The sequence below is a fragment of the Macaca fascicularis genome, chromosome 10 (assembly GCF_037993035.2).
Source record: "Macaca fascicularis isolate 582-1 chromosome 10, T2T-MFA8v1.1".
NCBI lineage: Eukaryota > Metazoa > Chordata > Mammalia > Primates > Cercopithecidae > Macaca > Macaca fascicularis.
The window spans coordinates 83,348,952-83,366,421 of record NC_088384.1 but is presented as its reverse complement, the minus strand read 5'-3'; the positions used below and the strand labels follow the sequence as shown (position 1 = coordinate 83,366,421).

The window sequence follows — 17,470 nt, the reverse complement described above, 5'->3', positions numbered from 1 at the left end:
ATTAAGATGACAACTAATTGCCTTTTTTTGGTGTGCTCAGAACATTAACCAGGTGGTATTTGTTGGAAATTTCTTGAGAATTAATACGATCGCCATGCGGCTTTTGGCATATGCTTTGGATTATTGGTCCAAGGGGCAGTTGAAAGCACTTTTTTCGGAACACGAGGTAAGCTGACTTGTTCTTTGTGATATATTATGTACACAGAGGGCTTGCGGGTCACACTGTCATGGAACTTGAGGTAGAGGGTGGAGGTGAGATGGGCTGCAGTGTTTCTTTTGTTTTTTGTTTTTTCGAGATGGAGTCTCGCTCTGTCACCCAGACTGGAGTGCAGTGGTGCAGTCTTGGGGCTCACTGCAGCCTCTGCCTCCTGGGTTCAAGCAATCCTCCCACCTCAGTCTCTTAAGTAGCTAGGATTACAAGCGTGCGCCACCACACCCTGCTAATTTTTGTACTTTTAGTTGGCCAAGCTGGACTGATCTCAAACTCCTGACCTTAAGTGATCTGCCCTCCTTGGCCTCCCAAAGTTCCAGGATTACAGGTGTGAGCCACTGTGCCCACCTTTTTTGGTAGTTTAACTTTGTAACATTCGAAAGCTGTTTCTTCCCTGATACTAATGCAAGGTAGATTTTGGGTTAATTTAATCGTAAGCTTAGGAATTTTAGAGAAAAACCCTTGATGAACATTCCCCTATATTTCTGATGCCACATTTTTGTCTGAACTGTCCTTTATATTTTTTCTATTGCACTGACTGTGCCATTACTCTGGGTTCTGGTTTTTTTCATTTTTTTCAATGCCAATTTTTATATATTGTAATTCTTGTGCCAGTTATTTAAGATGCATGTTGTAAAAATGAATAGATCAGTAAACCTGTCAGACTAGAACCACACTATCATAAGAACTTAAGTACAATTGTAGACAGGCTGGAAATGATGGAATGGAAAAGAATCAGATTGCTCAACCTCATAGCCTGTCTTGGAAAGCACTCTTACTTTTCCTGTTGGGGAAAAGAAGCAGAGGTGTGGAAAGAGGATAGAGTTCGTTCTTCCCTTCTTGGTTGTGGGTCAATTGAACTATTATTTCAACTGTTCTTGGATTTTAGATATTGTTATGATGAACATTTTTCAGAATTGTATTGCATATTTAGTTAAATAGTCTATATCAATTAAAGGAAATCAAAGTCCAGATAGTAGCACAGATTTGAAGTGCTAGATTACTTTTTCTCTTTAAATTGCTTTAGTTCATAGTTGAAGTCCAAAGTACACAAATCCCCTTATCAAAAAGCTTAAAATTGAAGTCATCTAACTTAGTTTTAAAATTCTAGCATTACTGTATTTGTAAACCAGCACTGAATTGCCATTAAGTTTCTTACAGTTCATAGTGTTTCTGTATACATCTTTTTTTTGTGATCTCAGATTTATTTTATTTTGCTTTATATTAGAATTTTAAAAACTCGAATGTTAGATCTTTTTCTGCTTTATTTCTGCCTCTTGTTTAACCTTTTCCTAGGTAGAACATGGAGACTAGTTTTTTAAGTTAACCTTAAAAAAACCACAAAAAACAGGCTGGGTGCGGTGGCTCATATCTGTAATCCCAGCATTTTGGGAGGCTGAGATGGGCAGATCACCTGAGGTCAGGAGTTTGAGACCAGCCTGGCCAACATGGCAAAACCCCATCTCTACTAAAAATACAAAAATTAGCCGGGTGCAATGGCGGGTGCCTGTAATCCCAGCTACTCGGGAGGCTGAGACAGGAGAATCTCTTGAACTTGGGAGGCGGAGGTTGCAGTGAGTTGAGATCACACCACTGTACTCCAGCCTGGGCAACAGAACGAGACTGTGTCTCAAAAACAAAAATAAAACAACAAAACAGACAAAAACACCAAACAGGCCAGGCGCAGTGGCTCACGCCTGTAATCCCAGCACTTTGGGAGGCTGAGGTGGGCGGATCACCAGGTCAGGAGTTTGAGACCAGCCTGACCAACATGGAGAAGCCCTGTCACTACAAAAAATACAAAAATTAGGCCGGGCATGGTGGCTCAAGCCTGTAATCCCAGCACTTTGGGAGGCCGAGGCGGGCAGATCATGAGGTCAGGAGATCGAGACCATCCTGGCTAACACAGTGAAACCCCGTCTCTACTAAAAAATACAAAAAACTAGCCGGGCAAGATGGTGGGCGCCTGTAGTCCCAGCTACTCGGGAGGCTGAGGCAGGAGAATGGTGTAAACCCGGGAGGCGGAGCTTGCAGTGAGCTGAGATCCGGCCACTGCACTCCAGCCTGGGCGACAGAGCGAGACTTCGTCTCAAAAAAAAAAAAAAAAACACACACACACACACACACAAATTAGCTGGGCGTGGTAGCACATGCCTGTAATCTCAGCTACTTGAGAGGCTGAGGTGGGAGAATCGCTTGAACCCGGGAGGCAGAGGTTGCAGTGAGCCGAGACGCGCTACTGCACTCCAGCCTGGGCAACAAGAGCGAAACTCCATCTCAAAAACAAAACACCAGACCGATACCGTCATGTCATAATAGTTATAAGCCCTTTGTGAAATTCTTGGTTGCATTTTGTCCTTATTGCTCGCTGACTTTGTTTTTCCCACTGGTTAGCTTTGCTGGTCCATTTGTCCCTGTGTTTTCCATTTGCATTCAGGCCTTTGACTCTTTTGTTGATCTCTGTACTTGTGGAACTTTGATTACTTGAGCCTCTCTGAGCCTTGAAATATTTTCTTGCCCTCACATTGAAGTCACTTTAACTTTTCTTGTGAAAGCTTCCTATAGATTCTCTCAAGCCTTTCCTCTTTTCTTCCTTTACTCTCATCTTAGCATGTTATAGTTTATAACCACCTGTTTCTGTCTCGATAGTAGCATCCCAGTCTTCAGTGGACCCCTCTCTCTCTCTCTCTGTGTATATATATGTATATACAATGGTTGACTTTATCTTCTGTATTTTATTATAAAAGGTACAGAAAGCTACCTAAAACAGACTGTATAGTGAACTCTTAAGACAAATACCCTTGCCTCTGTATTTCCGTTGTGCTTTGTCCTGTAGCTGCTGGCTGCCTCACATCACAGATTGGTGTGGCTGCCTTTATTTTATTTATACACACCAAAACCAAAGATGGTCAATATGCCTTTCTTTTATTTGTTTGTTTTTGTTTTTTGAGATGGGGTCTCACTCTGTCAGCCAGGCCAGAGTACAGTGGCACAGTCTTGGCTCACTTTAACTTCTGCCTCCTGGATTCAGGTGATTCTCTTGTCTAAGCCTCCTGAGTAGCTGGGACTACAGGCACATACCACAGCACCTGGCTAATTTTTGTATTTTTAGTAGAGACACGGGGTTTGCCATATTGGCCAGGCTGGTGTTGAACTCCAGACCTCAAGTGATCCACCTGCCTTAGTCTCCCAAAGTGCTGGGTTACAGCTGTGAGCCACTGTGCCCGGCCAGTATGCCTTTCTTTTAAATTGCCAACTAGGGTGTGACAAGAAAGGCTTTGGCCTCTTTTGTTTGATCACGTTTCTTGAAGAAGCTTTTCGTGAAAGATAGAGTGGTTATTTATGATGTTTCAGAGACTTGTTTATTTTATTTTTTTATTTTTATTTTTATTTTTTTATGATGGAGTCTCCCTCTGTCGCCCAGGCTGGAGTGCAGTGGCATGATCTCAGCTCACTGCAAGCTCTGCCTCCCGGGTTTACGCCATTCTCCTGCCTCAGCCTCCCGAGTAGCTGGGACTACAGGCGCCCGCCACCTCACCCGGCTAGTTTTTTGTATTTTTAGTAGAGACAGGGTTTCACCGTGTTAGCCAGGATGGTCTCGATCTCCTGACCTCTTGATCCACCCGTCTCGGCCTCCCAAAGTGCTGGGATTACAGGCTTGAGCCACTGCGCCCGGCCTGTTTATTTTTTAAAAATCCATACACAAGTCTTTCAGGATCTTCTCATTCCTTATTTGGTTATTTATTTTAAAAAGTAGTCTGATACCTTACCTTACGGGTTGGAGACCCTGATGGATTCTGCATCGTTTTAGGATTTACCTCTGTTTCTTGCTACCATTCTCTTTTCTGTCATTATGGGGTTTGCCTCGTTTTCTCTAATGTGCTATTCCTGTGTTTTGGTTGTGAGTTCTTGGTTGCATGTGACCAGACTGCTTGCTTCTGGAGACAGCACAGTCCTTGTCCTCTCTCAGCTGCTGCTTCTGTGTCTCAGGAGGGCTGAGGGCTGCCCTCCCTCAGGAACCTCCGTGCTTCCTCAGAGTTTGCTCTTTGTTCTGTGCCTCTCCACGTTGCCTCTGGGTGGTGGTGTTCCTTCCTATGCTCCCTGCTTCTGGGCCAGTGATCCAGGTGTCTGGTGACCACCTGGGCACAGCTGCTTGGCTGCTGTGGGCACCTCAGCTTCTCATGTCCTGTAGGGAACTCACCCACTGGCCTTGCTCCCCACATCTCTTACTCCTGTGTCCCCATTCTCAGGGATGTTGGGCCCCCCCCCCCCATCCTTGTCCCCTCTGGCTTCTGGGCCAGTGATCCAGGTATCTGGTGACCACCCGGGCACAGCTGCTTGGCTGCTGTGGGCACCTTAGCGTCTCATGTCCTGTAGGGAACTCACCCACCAGCCTTGCTCTCCATGTCTCTTACTCCTGTGTCCCCATTCTCGGAGATACTGCCCCCCCTCCTGCTGTCCTGTCCTCTGTTAGGGGTGAATCTTGAATCCATCTTATCTCTTACTCTCCCTCCCTCCCCCAGCCCAGTCGGGCTCTCACCGTCTGTGACCCACCCCCCAACTGCACCTGCTTCATTGCACTTCACATCCCACCTCGCCTTCATTCCTTAGTTGTCTAGAAATGCTCCAGGCCTCTGCTGCTTCTCACCTCATTCCCCAGAAATACAAGTCAGTTTCTGTCTCTTACCAGAGGTAACTGAGCTGCTGCTAGCCTCATAGCTCCTATCGGCCCCTCTGCGGGTTTGGTTTTGCTCTTATCACAGTGGTCTGAAGTGCTTGGATAGTCTAGGACATCCAGCCCCCTCCCCAGACAGGGACTCCTTAGGGCATCTGTGCTCCCAGGCTGGCCTTGGCCCTTCTGGGGTGCTCAGGAAATGGGTATGCTGTGTGAAGGGCAGTGTTGGCTTTAACACTAGTCATCACATGTAAGGTGAGCTGAATAAGTCTAAGGAAAATTGCACTTATTTTTGGTGTATTTTCTTTCAGGGTTATTTTGGAGCTGTTGGAGCACTCCTTGAGCTGTTGAAGATCCCCTGATCGTTACCTGGGGAGGGGTTCCTGAAACCTTCCACCATGGGATCTGTGGACTTTCATTTCTTTAAGAGACTTACTCAATTTCATGACTGTGCACTACCTGAAACAAAGTGAGAAAGGATGCGTGTATTTTTCTAAGTCATCAAGATAAATCCTTAAGAATTCAGTCTAAACTAGCAACCAGGAAGGAAAGATATATTAAAAACAACAAAAAAGTGGCCCATGTCCAAGCAGTGTGAGGATTTGCTGTATATAAGTTGCCTGCTTTGTATTTTTGAAATCTCTGCATCACTCACTGGAGATGCTTTAGAAGAGAGCTGCTCTGTGTTCAGTTGACTGTGGTTTTGTGTCCTGTTTGAACTTGCTGAATGTAAGGCAGGCTACGATATGTTAAAATCTAATCACAATTTGTCAGTATGGTCTTGGCAATCATCTGTGCATTACTCTGGTTTGCATTAAGCCTGTGTGTGAACTTAACTGTAAAACATGTTTTATTTCAAGGTTCTGCAAACTTAATTGGGCAGGTTAATTGTGTACCTGAAACTTAACAAGCAGTTTTTGGAAGGGCAGTTCCACGTACTTTACACTAAATCCTGGGAATGAATGTCTGGAAAGACAGGACTTCTTTTCTTGGCAGAATTTCCTTGGGTAGTGGGAGGACTGTTCTGATGAAAGTGGGTACACTGGCAGAACCAGCACAATCTGGAAGACTAATATGAGTCAGAAGGGCCACTAGAATCAACACCTCCTCAGGGGATCAGGGAGAATCTGGTTTTTCTTTCAGGCTAAGTAGAAACGGAAGAACTGAGGTGTCGGTCAAAGAACTCATGGGGAGTTGGGGGTCCTTCAGGGCACTGTGGCACTGGGAGGTGAGGCTCAGAAGACTGCCTGAGTGCCAGGCTGCAGGTGCTCTTGGTAGGGGCTGAAGCTTTTCTTTCTGCTGTGCAGAATAATTTCAAAAGCCTTTCCCAAGGAGAGAATGCACCTTTCATATCTGAGGTCTTAAGTGGTGCCCATATTGCTGTTGAAGGCAAGGACGGGCCTGTACAAAGCAGCCTTGGTCCAGGAAGGAAAACCCCAAGGCTCTGCAGCCTCCCCGCAGTTTAAGGCTGCGGTCAGGGAGGGATGGGCAGGGTGCCAGCCAGCCGCATGGGGGCAGCAGAGGCATCTGCGCTCCAGCTGGGGCTAGGGGAACTGGTGTGTGGGTTGTTCCACTAGGCATGGCCACCTCTGCACTTGGGCCTTGGCACTTAGGAAATATGGTGCTGCTGCATTGGGACCTTGGGTGCAGAGCAGGATGGCTGCTGCATGGAGGGTAATTTTGTCCCCTGGACAGTGATTGGTGATCCTCCTCCCTGCTGCTGCTCTTTGCAGGCTCCTGGCCTATAACTACCTCTGATGTCCTAATCGTGAGTTCCTCTGCCCTCCTCTGCTCCCAGCGGCGCTCTTGGTGGTCTCACCCTTCTCCAGTACCCAGCCACCAAAGATGGCACCACCATCCTCCTGTTTGTACCACAGGGTGCTGCTCCCTGGGCCAACTTCTGTGAACTTGCTCACTTCCCATGGAGACCCAGGCCAGGGCCTGCCCCTCTGGGGTCCCTGTGCTGTGGTCCTGCTGCCTCTGCTGTGCTGACTGTTCAGGAGGTTGTCCATTGCTCGACGTGGGGCATCTTGCAGCCCTTGCTGTTCCCACAATTTTAACAGAGAAGGAAACTGAAACCCAGATGAGTAAGCCTGCCCAAGGCCACTCAACTGGAAAAGAGCAGAGCTGGACGCAAACCCAGGACTCTCTGTCTCTGGTGCCTGAGTTGGGAAGATGCTGTTGATGTCCCCTTCTGCCTCGCTTTGAGCTTCCTCCTCCATGGGCCCTCCCCCTCCTCTAGAGAAACCAGTCCATTTCCTCATGTTCCACCTTGTGCTTAGCACATTCTGTCACTCCACAGCAGGTTTTTTTTTGTTTTTTGAGATGGAGTCTCACTCTGTCACCCAGGCTGGAGTGCAGTGGCGCGATATTGGCTCACGGCAACCTCTGCCTTACTCCTGCCTCAGCCTCCCGAGTAGCTGAGACTACAGGCGTGCACCACCGTGCCTGGCTGATTTTTATATTTTTAGTAGAGATGGGGTTTCACCATGTTGGCCAGGCTGGCCTCGAACTCCAGACCTCAGGTGATCCGCCTGCCTTGACCTCCCAAAGTGCTGGGAATACAGGTGTGAGCCCCTGTGCCCGGCCCACAGCAGGATTCTTGGTAGGCCACCAGTGAATCCCATGGCACTGAATCTGGCATTCATTTCACAGCTTTGTCTCCGTTCTCACTCAGCACAGCCCTCTTGCCTGTCCTGCCACCCAGTTTACTAATGTTCTGGCTCATTCTCTGCTGACAGTTAGCTGTGGCTGTCCTCAGCCGCAGTCCGGGGTCTCCCCAAGCAGTCATCAGCAGCACCTTGACTGATTTCCAGGGAACACTTCAGCCGCCCCTTGCCTCTGAGCTCCAGCCCCAAGGCACTGCCTTCTCTCTACATTTGTAGATCTCTATGCAGCATTGTCCACACCCTCATCCCAGCTTACTGCTGTCTCACCACCTCCAGGTTGTGAGGTGCCCATAAACTCTGCTGTTACCATTGCCACTTCCCTGTCTTCTCTCAGCAGCTGTCCCTTTCAGTCTGCCCTCCACTAGTGGCCGTGAAGGGGGCTGTGACCATGGTCCAGGTGAGAAAGGAAGGCCTGAACTAAGATGGGAGAAGTGGATGGCCAGAATGGAAAGATGCTTAGAGGGCTTGTGTTGGGAAGTAGTGACTGGATACAGGGGAGGGAGGGGAGATACCAAGAGGGCACCTGGGCTCATTTGTGGACTACCTGATTTTGAGACTCCAAATAAGCACTGGGTATTTGGATTGGAGATACAGAGCTGAGAATGATCTGCATGTAGGTGGGCAAAGCAAGGGGATTTCATGAGTTCTAAGGTAGGGTGAGAAAAATAATGGCGAGTTGAGCAGTGAAGGAAGAAGCTGCAAAGAAAACGACTGCTCAGGGAGAGGCCGGCCAGGGGCCTGTGGCTCAGGGGACTGAAGGAAGAGGAGCTCTCTGGGCATCTGAATTGAGGTTGCCCACATTTGTTTGCAAGATCCAGGCTGGCCTTGATGAAAGCCAGGAAGCCACAGGGCAGAAGCTGACTTGGAGAGGTCCTAGTGAGGGGTGGTGAGAGCAGCAACAGTCACAGGAAGGCTTTGGATGAAGAGTTTTTTTCTCCTGACACTAGTTATTTCCAGGCCTGGGATATAACTAGGAGCTTGGGGTGGGGGCACTTCTTCACGGTGGTGTAGCGTGTGGAGGAAACAGACTCAGTTAACGCTACTTCGGCCAGGTGCGATGGCTCACGTCTGTAATCCCAGCACTTTGGGAGGTGAAGGCGGGTGGATCACCTGAGGTCAGGAGTTCAAGACCAGCCTGGACAACATGGCGAAACCCCATCTCAACTAAAAATACAAAAATTAGCCGGGAATGGTGGTGCGCGCCTGTAATCCCAGGCACTCAAGAGGCTGAGGCAGAGAATTGCTCGAACCCAGGAGGCGGAGGTTGCTGCAGTGAGCCGAGATTGCTCCACTGCACTCCAGCCCGGGTGACAGCAAGACTGTCTCAAAAAAAAAAAGTTCTATTTCAGGTCACCCTGGTGCTGGTGTTCACGTGGAAGACGGCTTATCTGTATCTAGCTGTTTGCAGAGCTCAGGGACGCCAGGGGGCTTCAGCCTCCACTGTACTCTGCATTCCAGGATTCTCTCTTCTCTGGCTGTGGTGGCCTGGCACTCTCTTCACCACTGACCCCACCCCCGCTTGCACACCATGCCATAGGCGGGGACAGGAGCTTCCATCACAATCACTCAGTACTAGTTACCAGCTCTGATAGAATCACTCACCTTGAGTTTCCAAGTCTTGCTGAAGGTGCTTAAGTGGCACATGGATGTTCCCCCTGTTCAAAGGCATACGCACAACATTTAAGTATTTTTCAGAATTTGTTTTTATTTACACGTTTGAGTCAATTACATGCATGTTTTATTTTTTAAAGAGTGATTAGCAAAATGCATTAAAATTTTAAAATAGCAATTAAATATACAAAAATATAGCTTACAAAAAACTGCGAATGTTTAAAAATATTCTGCTGCAGAATTTTTAGTGTACAAACACGTCTATGAAACCTGAGGCTCAGCATTTCATAAACCTTTTCTTGAGGGAGTTACACAATACCTAGTGAGGAAACCCGAGGGCCAAACTACAAGACGAAGGTGCCCCCTTTCCTGGCAATGATGTCAAAAGACCAAGAGGCGACAGTTACCAGCAACACTCTAGGAAGACCAGCTGTCACCAGAAGGGACTTCCTAACACTTGCCACACCTGCTTCCCCGACTCCCCCGCCCTAGTGGGGGCCTGGGAGGGAAGGGCAGATGGAGAGGAACGGTGTGCAGTGGGCCTGAGACACAGATCCACCAGGCCTGGGGCTGGCACAGGGAGCTGAGAAGAGCTCCCTCAAAGCACAAACAAGTCCGCTGACACTGGTGGGGCCCTTACAGTCACAGAAGCAGGGACTGGATGGTAAGCCAAAGGTGCTGACGCTTGATCAAAAAGTGGAGTACATCTTTGCATCTTGTAACAATTTGGGCTCTGTAGCTGAATTGGCAAAGTAAGGTTTACTGAGCAAGCCCCTCTTCTTCTGATATCCCCACTCAAATGGAAGCACATTCCACAGCACATGGGGATCCCTTACTAATCTTTACTAAAGAACCATGACCCAGCATTTTCCAGTTATCAACTGGATATTTAGGCATGAATCTGGACACGTCCATCTCCTTAAGAAATCTGTAACAGCTACAGGAAAAAACACCCAGGGCCAGAGATTCTACAAGTGCCAGAAGGGTGGAGGTGATAAGAATTTTTTCACAAGTTTTGGGTTAGGGCACCAGTTGCAGTTTTAATCCAGAGGAGGATCTGAGCTGCTGCTGTAGGGGGCAGGTACACCAGGGAGGTGGGTGTGGACAGAGAGGCACTGGGCAGCTGCTGGGAAGCAAGGCACAAGTCTGTGCCCCTACCACCAGGGCTGCCTGGAGGAAGCAGCTCTTTTCATCAGCGGGGACAAAAATGAACTTAAACTAAAAGAATTACTGGCCGGGCATGGTGGCCCAGCACTTTGGGAGGCCAAGACGGGCGGATCACGAGGTCAGGAGATCAAAACCATCCTGGCTAACACGGTGAAACCCCGTCTCTACTAAAAAAAGTCAGACGTGTTGGTGAGTGCCTGTAGTCCCAGCTGCTCGAGAGGCTGAGGCAGGAGAATGGCGTGAACCCGGGAGGCGGAGCTTGTAGTGAGCTGAGATCGTGCCACTGCACTCCAGCCTGGGCAACAGAACGAGACTCCGTCTCAAAAAAAAAAAAAAAGTTGGTGGGGTAATTTCTGTTGTCAAATGGAAAACAAGGGATAAGGGGAAAATTCTGTAGGAAGCATTTTTTTGTGTTTTTTTTTTTTTTTTTTTTTTTTGAGCTAGTCTCAAAAAACTCTGTCGCCCAGGCTGGAGTGCAGTGGTGTGATCTCGGCTCACTGCAACCTCTACCTCCCAGGTTCAAGGAATTCTCCTGTCTTAGCCTCTTGAGTGGCTGGGATTACAGGCATGCGTCACCATGCTGGGCAAATTTTTGTGTTTTTAGTAGAGAGGAGGTTTCACCATATTGTCCAGACTGGTCTTGAACTCCTGACCTCAGATGATCTGCCTGCCTCAGCCTCCCAAAGTGCTGGGATGTTGGGATTACAGACGTGAGCCACCATGCCTGACCAGAAGCATTTTCTTTTCAAAGTGTGTGCATAGAGTCGGGAGGCCAGCCTGGGCAACGTAGTGAGTTAGGACCTGTCTCTACAAAAAATACGAAAATTAGCCAGGGTGTACACCTGTAGGCCCAGCTACAGACTGAGGCAGGAGGATCACTTGAACCCAGGAAGTTGAGGCTGCAGTGAGCTACAGTGGTGCCACCGCACTCCAGCCTGGGTGACAAGACCCTGTCTCAACAACAAAAAGCTGGGAGGGAAAGGGAGCAGCTTCATGAACTGACACTGGACATTCAGGCATATCCACAGTTAAACATGAGACTCACTGTGTGCTTGCTCAGTAGATGTCTGCCCCACAAAATAGAAGCCTTCAGTTGCTGCTGCTCAGACTCCTGCATCAAAGACACAAGAGTTTGCCTAAGAGACCACCACAGTTGTAGCCACACATCACCACTGGTCCTCACTTGGAACTGGCCAAGGTCGGGGAGGGACCAGCAGCTGTCCAGGCACCTGCAGAGGCTGCTCAGAGCTGGGAGAGGCCTGTGCCACTGCTGTCAGCTAGAGCCTGATCTTGAGCATCCTGTCACAGAAAGTCAATCAGAAAAATCTGGTTGTGCTCTTGGATTAGCTGGGCATTTGGGGTAAGGGAGGGACTGCAGATTCTGATTTGTATAGAAAACTAAAGTTCAGTATGTTGCAATAAAATGAAAGTATGTCTTATTCAACAGGAATGTGATTGCAAAAATATCCCCCAATTCTGGGTTCACATTTTGTATTCTGATTTCTGGGATGGCTCTTCCCACATTAGTAGGAATGTTCCTTGAATACACTTGTCTGGTATCGCATGAGCAGAAAAGGAGAAAAATTATATACACACACATATACACATGTGTGTACATGCATAAATGATCTCTGGAAGGATACCCAAGGAACAAACTAAGAGTAAGTACTCATGGAGTGAGAAGCTGAGCTTGCTGGGCATCAGGAACTCAAGAAAGGCTTTTAACTACTTTATGATTTGTGAACCACGTGAATGGACTACCTATTCAAAACATTAAGAAAGGAATACACAGCACTGAACAACCAAGTCAGAGTTCACTGTGGGCAAAGGCAGAGATGACCAAGGAAGAAAGGGGCCAGGTGAACCTGGGCCTCAGGGAAAGCCCCTACAGCTCAGGAGGCTTTTTGGCTGAGGTTCTATTCCTATCATGACAGCAGAGGAGCCCATGTGACCCAGATAATGTTATGTGGCATCAGCAGCCCCCATGACACCAGGCCTGCTGCCCACCAGGCTCTGGGCACCAGCTAACCCTCACAAGAGGTGCCAGGGGTGTTATTACAATACCTGGGTGGTAGATAAGGAAAAAGAGACTCAGAGGCTAACCTGCAGAAAGGCCTGAGGCTAGTGAGTGGCAAGAGGCAATTCCATCACTCTCAGCACTCTGCCTAGAGCTCTGGGGATACCGCCCAGAATGGATTTCATAATTCCCAAAAAGCCTCTCAGAAAAATAATTCCTACTTGTTCAAAGTAGCTTAGAGCAGGATCAGGCCATGGAGATGACATGATTTTGAAGTGGGGTTGTGAAAAGGACAAGGCCCAAGGCTATTCCTCTGATGAATCCAAGGGGCTTGGCACTGGGGAAAAGGATCTTCTTGTCAAGAACAGGGTATCCGGTAATGGTGGGAGGTCCCCTGTATCCCTCAGCTCAGACCTTCCCAGAGGTCACCTGCCCCTATTTGGCCATTTCTGTCCTGCCTTCCCTGGCTAGGCAAGCACAGGCTCCAAGGACCTCATCTGCCAGGGACAGGCCTAACCAAATCACAAGTGGCAAAGAAAAGCAGATGTCAACTTCCTAGTGTCTGATACCGACCCAACCAGGAATCAAGTCAGGCTGGTTTTGTTCCGTTTCTGAAGCCAGCTGAATTCAAATGTCTCCCTAGCAACTACTACTGATTCAGCCACCCATGGAGTCCAGTTGGGGCTGAGTTATGCTCCACTAACCCACAGCAGACCAGCAACATTCTATCTTTGAGCTGCTTAAGAAACACACAAAGGATACCAGCCAGTGGTCCAAGAGCAGACCAGAATCCCCACGCATCTACGCAGTAACAAGTCCCAGCAACTCCTGAAGATAGATGTGGAAAGGGTGACTTTACCATGGGGTTAGAGTGTTTAGCTAAGAGAGTATAAAGGGGTCCCTAACTCATTCTTTAAAAAAAAAAAAAAAAAGGATTGTCTTTCAAACAAAAAACCCTGCGATTTTAATCAGAATTAAAGGAGGATGTAAATTAAAAGGCCTTCTATTTGCATGTACAGCAATGCAGATGCACAGGCCCGCCCTGGTGGAGGACCCAGATGCAGGGAGCAAATATTCAGGTTATGTGGCTAAGAGTCGCAGGAACTACTGTTAGTGATACTAGGCTTGCTGCAGGAGGATGTCACGCTGAGAAAGGGAGGTGACTACGAGCAGAAAAAGTACTCTCACTGTTCCAGCTTCCAGCCCAGTCCTAGCAGAATGAATGCATTTTGAAATCACTCCACATTCACATGTGCTGAGAAGGTTGTTAGTGGTCCCTCATCCAGGCAAAGCAGACCCAAGATGGTGCCGAGTGCAGACTGCAGACATTCTTGTGCTTTCCTCTCACGGCTGGAACTATCTGGGCTTTGCGCCCTGGTCCAGTGCTACGTGTCAGCCCCCTCAACATGCCTGTGGCTCTGACACAGGGGGCTGAATTAACTTGCCTCTGTTCAAATACACGGACTTGGTGAGGCTGTCTTTTGTTAGTACTGATGCACAGGGACAGAAAAAGGCTGCAACTGAAAGACTAGAATCCTGCAAAAGCTGTGAGCAGCAATAATTTGCAGTACTGATCATAGGAAATTCCTCCTTTGGGGGAAAAAAATTCTCTTTCCTATTAGAGCAACATAACGGAGAAGTGACATCTGTCCCAAGGCCATTCCATGGAAAATGGTAGCTGCTGGTAATTAGTGAGGCTAGTCCAGAAGCAAGCCTCCTTCTGACATTGGTCACTGAAAACAGCTCACTATAAACGGGGTGTCTTGCAGCATTCAATTCTATCGTGCTACAAATAGAGAATGCAAAAAGACGGTGAAAGTAGGAGTGCATACATAGTTCTTTTCATGGGTGCCAGACAGGCTAAGGCTTTCATATAAAAATATTCCTCACTTTCCTTGTCCTGTTTAGGAAGCAGTCCAGTTGGCATACCACGAATAGGTCACACATAGGAAATGGCCTATTTTGACCAACTGGATTTGTAATTTTCCAAACTGGATTCTGTCCAGCACTTTTCTAGACTAATGGAAATTTTCCTCCTCATCTGACCCCAGCCATCTGAGCCAAAGACAGGTTCCCTCTCCTAAGAGGACACAGGTTGGATTCCAGAAAAAAATCCTGGAGTCATGCCAAGAGCAGAGTAGCGAAGCTCCCTCCATCCATTCTCCATGTCACGCAGACTGTATTCCTAATGAAAAACTTCCCCTGCTCACATCTATGGGATGGAGTGGAACAAAGCAGTTGATGAGGAATTGAGGCAGGCGCTCCTAAGATGGAGGGAGGTGGAGAGCAGGGCTGTGGAAAAGAATTTTCCATCTGACCTGCTGCTTTCCATAGCTAATTTATACAATATTCACAAATCCTAATGGACTCTGAGTCAGTTCTAGAAAAGTTGGACAGAAAGAGCTAAAGAGCAGCATGCGTTTCTCTCCTATAAAGACACTTTCACTTTCGCAAGTCCAAATACTGAGGCACACACCAACGGTGGACAGCCTGCAGGAGCTTCCTGAAATTATTTACAATTCCAAATGGATCACCAGCTGCAGAATTACACAGGGACCTTATTTGGGATAAAGTGTTAAAAAGTGAATGACAAGCATTTTTTTTTTTTTTTTTTCCTGAAGTAGAAAGAGAGAGAGGGCAAGAGACGGAAGAGATGGAAGGAGGAGTGGGAGAGGCCAAGGGGTCGGCATCCCCTTCATCCAGCTTGGCCAGTAGTATGGGCCATTCTCAAAAAGCCACTGCTCTTTGGAGCCACTCAAGGGGTTCACAGTGGCTCCCTCCTGAGGCGGTGGCAGTGGGCCCACAGCAGCTACACTGGAACCACAGTGCACATGTGGGGATGTGGGCAGCCTCCTGGATCACTCAGGGACAGTGTGGACTCAGGGCCCACCCCCTGCTGGGGCTCTGGATGGGCCTCACTGGTGCATAGGAGAGGGAAATGATAAGAGGAAATGGCTTCTGACTAGGCCTTTCCAAGTGCATCTAATGTTTTCAGCTTAGATGATTTGATAGCAGGTGTTGTAATCCTGAGGGGGAAATGGGTGGTGAGGGACACTGCTACTCAAAGCCCTTGGGTTCCAAGATGGCCTTATCAAAGGAATATAATATGAGCCTTGTGGGCACTGCCTCACCGACCACTGGCGGCTGGTTGTGCTGGTTTTACTTGGCTCAAGGGCTGCTGGAAGGATTTGCTGCTACAAAGGCCTGCATGGCCCATATAGAAACCCATCCATCTGCAGGTGGGGGTGTGGCTTTAAAGACCTGCTCTTAGTTCCCTTCTTTACCCTCCTGCTTGACATGGAGATGAGACTCCAGGAGAGAGAGTGTAATGGAGTTAGTAAGAGACCCTCATGAAGTTTCTTGAGGCAAACCCGCAGGCTCATCCACTCCTCTTCTCTTGGCAGGGGGTAGTGTCAAAGTGCTTTGGTTGTCACAAGACCCAGACACCCAGGTTCCCAGCTTGGCTGGCCCAAGAGTTCTTCATGAGGCAAAAGAAGTGGCAGCTGGTGTCCTAGGTAGAGAGCAGCCAATACAGACACCGCTTGTGTTCCTCCTGGCTCCACACGGATGTCGTGTCCAGCAACAGTCTGATCCTTGTGGTAAGCTATACAATGTTCTCTGCCCCAGGAAGGGGCCCCTGAGGGGGTCCACGGTCCTGCTTACTATGCAATTGGGCCAGCTGTAGAACTGGCATGTTGCACAAGGGACATACTTTACGAACCTCCAGCCACTTAATAAGGCACCTGCAGAAGGAGACACCACAGGGGGAAGACATCAGTCCTATGCTCATGGCATGGCTGTTTTGCTGAACATCTCCATATCTGTCACCTGGACAATGTCTACTGTATGGTCCAAGGAGCTCCCCTACTAGGTGTGAATGGATGTCACCCCCTGGAGAGGGGGAAGAGACAGAGGGAAGGAGAGGGGAGAGGCCAAGGGGTCAGCAATCCCCTCCTCCTTCTAGAGCCTCCCATCTTCCACGTGTGAAGCCACAGATAGTATGTGATACCCTCAGTTGCCCATGACTCCTTACAAGAACAAAGTACACTGAGGAGGGACATAAGAAGTAGGAAAATAAAATTTTCTAACAGAAATACAAAACAAAAAGTTGTAAGAGAATGAGAAATATTAATATGTCTGCAGGAAGTGGGAGGAGAGGGCCCCACACTACCATTTATATCCAGACTTCATTTATTTTGATTTTAAATAACTATGGTTTTGATTTAAATAAGTTTTTAGGAGATGGAGGCTCTCACTGGAAAGTTCCAGCTAAATAGCTGTTTATTGCTTGGGCTCCAACTGTAGACCCATTTGGCTCTCTGCCCATAGTTCTGACGTGGTGGTCACGTTCCACCACTCTGCTGTCTCCTAATGTCACGCACACACACACACATTCCGCCTGTAGGGTGCTGTCAGCTTTCTGCATTACAGACCAATCATGAAGCCATCAAGCTTGTCTGGCACTGCCCTAAAACCCAAAAGAAGTTGGTCGATGTGCCTCAAACTCGGGTCCCATTAAACAATTCCATACCAATACTCACTTTCTGTGGAAGGCGTGCTTACATGGGCAAATCCCCAACTCATCTCGAGGCTTGAAGTCTTCTAGGCACACTGCACAGAGCTGAAAGACAAATGCACAAATGAAGCCAAGTGTCTGTTAAGTAACCTCCCAGGTACAAAGTAGAGTGCAGGCTCCTAAGGCTCAACCATTTGAAGGGACTCATGAGACTCTTATCTTAAAAAAAAAAAAAAAAAAAAAAAAGGAATGAATAAATGAATGAAAAGAAACAGGCCCAAATAGATGAGTCTCCTGCTCTTCCTGTCCCACATCTTCAAGGAGGTGGGCAGATGGGAGAAGACAGAAAGCAAGAGGCAGCTGCCTTTACTTCAGTGCATCAGAAGTGTGGGACTGAGGGAGGGTTACTCTCACATCTGCCAGCTTAACCTGCTGTCCCTTTCTTGGTGTGCCAAAGGACTGAGGCTCCCTGGGTTCTCCACCTTGTCAGCAGCACAGCCTGGCTCCCAAGCACTCACTGAAAGGGACTGCTCAAGGCCTGGCAATCTTTTCTCCTGTTTTTGTGGTACAGCTTGCAGTAACACGCTATTTATAGTTCCTGGGG

General features: G+C 48.1%; 2 protein-coding genes across 8 annotated transcripts in view; one reads left to right on the top strand and one right to left on the bottom strand.

Moving 5' to 3' along the window:
- PANK2 (pantothenate kinase 2) overlaps positions 1 to 5,866 on the top strand; it is a 35,025-nt gene extending 29,159 nt beyond the window's left edge. The window contains 2 exon segments of the mRNA XM_045362560.3: positions 41 to 166; positions 5,198 to 5,866. Of these exon segments, the coding sequence (XP_045218495.2) occupies positions 41 to 166; positions 5,198 to 5,248 (177 nt within the window). The 3' untranslated portion in view covers positions 5,249 to 5,866.
- Positions 5,867 to 13,290: 7,424 nt separating this feature from the next.
- RNF24 (ring finger protein 24) overlaps positions 13,291 to 17,470 on the bottom strand; it is a 93,181-nt gene continuing 89,001 nt past the window's right edge. For 6 of the 7 annotated variants that reach the window (XM_045362557.3, XM_045362558.3, XM_015457826.4 and 3 more), the window contains 2 exons: positions 16,892 to 16,971; positions 13,291 to 16,093 (listed from right to left, as the gene is read on the bottom strand). In XM_045362557.3, coding sequence (XP_045218492.1) covers positions 15,955 to 16,093; positions 16,892 to 16,971 — 219 coding nt within the window. In that variant the 3' untranslated portion in view covers positions 13,291 to 15,954. The remainder of the gene's footprint in view (positions 16,094 to 16,891; positions 16,972 to 17,470) is intronic. The other variant, XR_012419175.1, reaches the window with a different exon arrangement.